The sequence below is a fragment of the Camponotus floridanus genome, unplaced genomic scaffold, assembly GCF_003227725.1.
Source record: "Camponotus floridanus strain SB8 unplaced genomic scaffold, Cflo_v7.5 scaffold59, whole genome shotgun sequence".
Taxonomy (NCBI): domain Eukaryota; kingdom Metazoa; phylum Arthropoda; class Insecta; order Hymenoptera; family Formicidae; genus Camponotus; species Camponotus floridanus.
This window is the reverse complement of record NW_020229758.1, coordinates 859,560-867,813: the sequence shown is the minus strand read 5'-3', so window position 1 is coordinate 867,813 and position 8,254 is coordinate 859,560. Positions and strand designations below refer to the sequence as shown.

The 8,254-nt window shown below is 31.9% G+C and overlaps 1 protein-coding gene across 1 annotated transcript; it reads left to right on the top strand.

Annotated features, from left to right (window-relative positions):
• Positions 1-4,060: 4,060 nt before the first annotated feature.
• LOC105251944 (glycine--tRNA ligase) lies at positions 4,061-7,254 on the top strand. Its single transcript, XM_011259078.3, has 4 exons — positions 4,061-4,379; positions 4,642-6,325; positions 6,503-6,690; positions 6,870-7,254. Exons 1-4 carry the CDS (start codon positions 4,134-4,136, stop codon positions 6,978-6,980), a joined length of 2,229 nt encoding a protein of 742 aa, XP_011257380.1. The 5' UTR covers positions 4,061-4,133; the 3' UTR covers positions 6,981-7,254.
• The last annotated feature ends 1,000 nt before the right edge of the window (positions 7,255-8,254 follow it).

Genomic DNA, 8,254 nt, shown 5'->3' with positions numbered 1-8,254 from the left:
TTTTCAAATGGAATTATTACTTGGATTAAAGGATTTCAAAATATTTTTTCGATACCTGTTTGAAAAAATCTGATTTAAATAATAATCTTCCTTCGGAGGCGATTTCAAGGCAAGAGCAATGAATCACAAAGAATCAAGTTGATTTGCATCATGCATTACTCTTCTGTAAATTTCATTTTCACGATGCGCATCATCGTTTCTTTTATTTTCTCGACGAGCGCCGAAATCAATTGCTATTCTTCGTGGCATGCGTTACGCTACATCTACATGTCATCTTGAATCTTTTTCCATTTACATATATATTTATACGCGTAACATAAGTACATACAGTATTCACCTGAAACATTTAACAGTCAGTAAATACAGTCTACAGCATCCCTAGCGAGTTGTATATGGATTACGTATTATACTATTAATCGTTACGGTTTCCGAAATAGATAATCTTACAATAGAGCATAGGATTGTTGTTAACTAGGATGTCTCTTATGATTAAAAGAAGGAATTCACATTATCTCGGAATCGTAGCATAAAGGGAGAGCCATGATTTTCAGGAGCGACTCTTCAGAGACTCGGAACTGTGATATTTTATTATAATCTCGTGTCGAATTTGCGCTCTTGTCCGGAATCAAAGTCTCGCCGACCTTGATTTTGCGGGAATTTCGCGAGCAGGTCCAGAATCTCGGCCTTCGCGATGCTCGATCGAAATTGTTGCATTTACGTTTAGTGTAAGTCAATCCGGGTGCACGAGATGGCTAATCCATTTTTCCAAGTGGGACACAGAGGCGCGCACGGGTTTATCATGGTGCTCCCTGTAATACATTATACGGACCAGTGGTATTCAACCCTTTTTGCAATGTAATCCTGAAAGCATCTCCTTCAGATCTTTGCAGATATGTTTTCAGAAAATTTTGTACTTCCGAATATATGTACATATATATCTTCATCTGAGAGATTTTTGTAAAACCATTTTTGTATCCTTCTTTATATATAATATAATACTTTATATTTTTATTTAAAGCCATATGTTGCCTTATATGTGCAATGTTCCTTTATATTTTGTGGGAACCCAACTCCTCACACAAACTTTATAAACATTTTTCTTTATATTTCCTTATTATAGTCAAAGTTCTTAAGATTTTCTCTTAGAATGTATGAGAATTACTCTTCCGAGAGTACTGTAGGTTGAATACCTCTGATTATAGGCGAATTATTCTAGCGAAATAAGCGTTCATGCTGGATATATATAATTATAGTATACTGTGTCTCCGTGGCCGGTCTCAGTGTCGTCTGTTTGCCGCACAAAGAGACCTCGGCGTCCTCAGCGTTTACTTGGGACGCTTTGCGGCCACACACGTTTTGTAGGTTCTAAGTGTACAGGTGTTACGTTTAGCGCAAGTAAGCTGTGCAATCCTTCGCAAACAGCCGACAAAGAGCCTGTCGTGTAAAACGCTCGCGAGAGCCATCCGTTCTGAAAGCGTTGCAAAATTCAGTTACGAAGTAACAACATTCACATCCCGCATTTAGTGACTAAATGTGACTGTTGAGTTTTGTTTTATGTAACATAAAAAAATGTGATGTTACACGCATTCGATGTTACCTGTGTAAGCTGAAGAATTATATGACTACATTTTGCGCTAAATGCGGTGACCCGATTTCGAGTTTTATTCGTGCACTTTACAATAATTGCATTTCATGTTATATTTATAAATGCAATTATTTAAGAGCTGTATTCATACACTTAACGTTTTATTTAGTGTTGAATATATACGAGTGGGTTGTGAATATATACAAGTTAATATGCGACTTGATATTTTCATAACGTTTAACGATAAATAATAAAAAAAAAAGATGAAGATGAGTGTACGGATTAATGAATTTGTAATTAAGATGTGAATCTCCAGAAGCGATATGTGCATTTAGTGAGACTTTCGGGATTAACTTGCACCGCTCTCAGAACAAGCGGCTTATATATTTGCATAAGAGCAAAATATATTTCTTCTCTGTTATAGTTTTTTTGCCATTTGCATATCTGTAAATATCCATCATTTACATTTCATATTTTATTTATTATTATACATTAGCCATTATGACCGCTTTTTTTTGATGTCAGAGTATTGCTTTTATGTAAAATAAATTGTTTACACCGATGAGAAAAGAAATTGTTTCCATCATGCTATTGTTATGTAGAAAGCGAGAGAAAGAGAGAGAGGAAGGGGGCGGGAAGAGATAAAGAAAAAGAGAAAAATGAGAGCCTACATATATATATATATTTTTTTTTTATAACATTCATTTTTACATCTGTGACCAAAAACAGGAATTAGCTCATAAGCCCGTATTTTCGCCGCACATTTAACGCTAAACGTGGCCGTCTGATTTTATTTAAAAAAAAAGCTACTCTTGTCTGATAAATAACAATGAAACTTAATGTGAGGTATATAAAATTGTTCAGTAGATAATTAAATAAAAACTTCACAGTTCTTTATTCTGCTCATAAAAAGTTTCAAAAATTGTAGAAAGAGAAAGTCTATAAGTATAAGAGATTTTGAAATTAAAATGTAAGATTCGCAAAGACGTTTAGAATTCTCGATATACCAAATAAATTAGGAATATCGGAAAATGTTCTCTATGTGCAAAAAAAAAAAAAACAAAATTTTGCAGCTTAGATTTACGATTATATGTAAGATTCAATTGTAATGATGATTGTAATGAAAGCATCAGAGGCAGCTGCCTTTAGCGTACGGCTAGAATACGCGCCGCAGTGTACATGTAAAAATGCTTAGTAAATGCATAAGGGATGATTATATGTCGACTTATTATGGGATTATAAGTAAACAGATTCATCTGATTAGTACGAGAGAGATCTGTCTTTCAGTCCGAAATTCTCTGTATCGACGTGGTAAAATTTTTGCTGTGTATACACACGATAGGATGATTAAATACATGTTACACACAAAAACTGGATTTATCGAAAAGTTATAATAAATTTGCCAGCGAAGAGGAATAAAATAACGCTCGTGTCGCAATCTCTATTTCTTTTTTCACAAACTTCACGTTTTCTAATTGTGATTTTTCTATAAATCGCGCTACGGTGTATATGATACATAAGATGAGATAATTAATTAATAAAATAAAAGTATTCTCGATATACATATACATATATTAAACGGGTTTGTTCTCTGTTGCAGTGGATAAGATTTGAGATTTATTGCGTCATTGTATATAAATAAATCATATATATATATATATATATATATATATATATATATATATATATATATATAATAAGGAAGCATATAGTAATAGTGAACTTTCTAGAGAGATCTTTTCTAATTTGAATTATTTTGTAATAAGTTCTTTATTTGAAAAAGAAATATTTCTCTCTAGTGGATCCAGATCAGTATCTTTAATCAATATCTTTTGGCTTAATTATTTAAAAAAAAGTATAAATAGGAAGTTAAACATAGGTAACAGTATTACCTATGTTTGTTACATCACTATTAGCATTATTTTCTTTAATTATATATTTTCATTAATTAATTATTCTTTTCGTCGAATTTTTATCGATAATAAAAAAATTATTAAATTATTATTAATTATAAAGTAAAATTAATGAATAAACCATCTATGTCTAATATTTATCTGATAATTAAAGATAATTTTATGAGATAATAACTATCTACTATTTATTCTATGATTCAGGATATTTTTAGTTACAAAATGAATAGTAAGTATAGATGGTTAGTATTAAGTAGATGACCTGTTAATAATTTTTTTTATATTACATTTATTGGCGAATACTTGACGAAAAAAATAATTAATTAAGTGAAATAAAACTCGTTAATAAATGAAATAGATAATTAATAAAATCGACACCTGTTATAAGATTAATTTTTCTGGTATTAATTACCAGTCATATAATTCAGAAATTAATTTCAAATTATATCAACTTGAATTTCCCGCGTCGAAACAAATTCTAAATGAACACTTTATTTTTAGTCACGTGACGTCTTTTGAAAATGAGCCTTGAAATGAAAAGGCGCCTTAAAAGTACCTTGAATAATCTAACCTAACAAATCTGATAAAACGGCATGGCGAATGCGTGAAAGTGCACAGCGCATTCACTTTCGCAGCGAATGCAGCTTCTCAAGCGCAGTTTGCATCATATCGCCCGTAGAATACGGGCGCATCTCGTTTTCAGCAACCCTTCACTTATTAGGCTACCTGTCAGAAACGTCGCTACTACTGTCAGCTTATTCGATTTCAGCCAGTGGGGCACCAAAAAGGCGAATAGAAAGCTAAAGATTGCCCTCGCGCTCGATATGATGGATCCTAAAGTCGAGGAAGCTCTGACAAAACTCCGCGCCGACGTCAAGGAACAAGTGAGTGCCATATGGATGCAAAGTAGAAATTGAAATCTTGAAGGAATCTTGTAATATTGTCAAATTTCTAATGGTTTGAGCAGAATTAATACTTGAGCAGAAATAATAACTTTGAATATTAACAATTTTGTAAAATGGATAACAAGTATCTTTTAAAAATTATTATGTTAAATATGCTGTATGTTTTTATACTATTGCATCATACTTTAATTTCATTTAATTACTTGTGATTATTTTTTTCACAAGATATTGTTCTTTGCAGGGTGATTATGTACGGAAGTTAAAATCAAATGGCGCTCCAGAATTGGACATCAAAAAAGCTGTTGCAGAATTGAAGTCGCGCAAAAAGATACTAGAAGATAAGGAACTGTCTTTAGCTTTCAATCATATAACATTTGACAGGGCAAGGATGGAGGATCTCTTAAAACGTAGATTTTATCTAGATCAATCCTTTGCTATTTATGGAGGCATCACAGGTCAATATGACTTTGGACCTATGGGCTGTTCCCTGAAAACAAACTTGATTAATGTTTGGAGAAATTTTTTTGTTTTGGAGGAACAGATGCTTGAGGTTGATTGTTCCATTTTGACACCTGAGCCAGTATTAAAGGCATCCGGCCATGTGGATCGATTCGCCGATGTGATGGTGAAAGATATGAAAACTGGCGAATGCTTTCGATTGGATCATTTGATCAAAGCACATCTAGAAAAGATAATTTGCGATAAGAAAACAAGTGAAGAGACACGTCAAGAATGTAGAAATATCATCACCAAACTTGATGGCATGACAGAGGATCAAATGATTACTGTTCTACGGAAATATAACATGAAATCACCAGTTACTGGTAATGATTTATCGGAGCCAGTAGAATTCAACCTGATGTTTGGTACTCAAATTGGACCATCTGGACTTGTCAAGGCTTTCTTAAGACCAGAAACAGCTCAAGGTATCTTCGTGAATTTTAAAAGATTGCTGGCATTCAATCAGGAGCGGTTACCATTTGCTGCAGCACAAATCGGCAACGCTTTCAGGAACGAAATTTCGCCACGATCTGGTCTCATACGTGTTCGAGAATTCACCATGGCAGAGATCGAGCATTTTTGCGATCCAAGTGATAAAAGTCATCCCAAGTTCAAAACAGTAGAGGATATAAGCATGCTGCTGTATTCGGCTTGCAATCAGATGGATGGTATAAGAGCGCAAGATATTACTATAGGCGACGCCGTTTCAACCGGCTTGGTAGCTAATGAAACGCTAGGTTATTATATGGCTAGAATTTATCAGTTCCTGGTGAAGATTGGCGTCGATTCGAGTCGGTTACGATTCCGTCAACACATGAGCACTGAAATGGCACATTATGCTAGCGATTGTTGGGACGCCGAATGTCTGACTTCGTACGGATGGGTAGAGTGTGTAGGATGCGCTGACCGATCAGCCTACGATTTGAGACAGCATACTGAGGCCACCGGCGTGAAACTAGTAGCGGAAAAAAAATTGCCTGCCCCGAAAACTGTGGATGTTTGTGAGATCGTGCCAGACAAGGTATTGATCGGTAAAACTTTTAAGCAATACAGTAAAGCTATTCTAGACATGTTGGCAAAGTTAAGTGAAGATGAGATTGTAGCCTTAGAAAAAGTTCTCACGGAGAGTGGAGAAAAAACATTGGAACTGCCTAATCATACCAGTGTACAGATCACCAAAGCTATGATAGAAGTAAAACGTTATCAAAAGACCGTTCATGTTGAAGAGATCATACCCTCGGTGATCGAGCCTTCTTTCGGCATCGGTCGCATCATGTACACCTTATTTGAACATAATTTCAAAGCAAGAAAAGATGACGAGAAGAGGACATATTTTTCTCTCCCATCAGTAATAGCGCCGTTGAAGTGTGCGGTGTTGCCACTCAGTGGTAATGAGGAATTCGTGCCGTTTGTAAAAAAATTATGTAAGTGAAACACTAATTATGTTATACTGATATCAGAATAAATTTTTTTTATATTTTTTTGTTTTTTCTTTGATTTTATCTTTGGTTTTATTAGAAAATATAAATAAAAGATAATAACTATCTATAAATACTATCTAACTTGTAAAGATGATTATATATATTAATAATATTTTACAGCCCAAGATCTTACGAAAGCGGAAGTCTCGCACAAAGTGGACGATTCTTCCGGCAGCATAGGACGCAGATATGCTCGTACTGACGAAATAGCGATACCATTTGGCATTACTATCGATTTTGATTCCTTGAAGGTGCCTCACAGCGCAACACTCAGAGATAGAGACAGCATGGAACAAGTTCGGATAAACGTATGTATTTTTCTGTTATGAATAAAAAACTATACATTTATATGTAAAACTTGCATATATATAAATCTTGATTATTCAAAGAAGAATAATTTAATAATTGCTATTAAAATAAGCATTAAAACAAATTATTTTGCTTTTTTTAATTGTTATTCTTAATATAATGAAATGTTCAATTATAGTTAGATGAATTGCCTGATGTTGTGAGAGATCTTTCCTATGGAAGAACTACTTGGGTAAAGGTGAAGACAAAATATCCCTTGTTTGAACAACAAGAATCAACAGAATCATAAAGAATATAGGTCTGAAAATAATTTCTACTATATAGGGATTTATATAGAAATTATATATGAAAATTTTTTATATATTCAGCTTGAGGTGCTTATCAATGTATACATCATTAATTTATGGAAATATTAATATTCAAGATTTATTAATTAAGAAATTCATGTTTTCATCTTCACAGATTTTGCAAATTTATATATATGTATTTATATATTTAGCCAGAAGAAAATGTGTGAAAATTATGAGAATACATAGCTAATATAAAATACTGTTTGATATAAATCATTGTTAATTTTTTATTTTCCAAATTATTAGTGTTACACTTAAGTCATTCGCATTTATCAAAGGCATTTATTCATCTAAAAATTTTTATGAATATTATGTAACAAATAAAGATGCACTTCTATAAGATTTTGTATCTTTTAATGCAAAATTTTGTACCTTTATTGTTGAATTTTAAGAATATTTATTAAGGAAGTAAAAAACATCAAATGTAAGATTAACAAACGCATTTGAGATATATATATATATATATATATATATATATATATATATATATATATTATAATTTTTCTAAATTAAGTAGTATATTTTTAATTACGGTTGCAATTTTTATTTCTTTTTAATACTTATTTTACTCTATTATAAGAGTATAATATTGTACATAAGTTAAATGTATAAAATATAGTTATCAATAATTCAAAATAATTATATACGACAATGATGATTATAAAAATATATAGTTTATAACTTAGTATAATTATTAAAGGTATATTTATTTAAAGATGAGTAATAATTATAATAATATATTAGATCAAACAATTTATTTTATTCATGAAATTATCGTTATAAAGGATGCCAATCGTAGTGTTCGATTATACTTTTATGTTTGTAATCATGAATGACAAATAGGCGATTATACTTTTATGTTGGTAATCATGAGTGGCAAATAGGTATGTTGTGCACAGGATCAGCCGATAAAAAATCTACGGAAATTTGGTTTAAAAAAGTAATCGAGTAATTATTACGGTAGAATCATGATGTGTTACGTATCGCGAATGGAAACTGATCAATATTTTTCGAATATCGTCAATAGTTTATACGTATAAAAGCAATATTATATATACGATATATTTCGTGGACAGAAAAGCGTCAAGATCGAAGTAAGTCTAGTCAAATAATGACATAAACAATAATAAAAGATAATTGAGATAATTAAATAGTCATATATTATTGCAATGAAATAAATTTATTGTATTCAATGTATTGAAGATATCTTAAT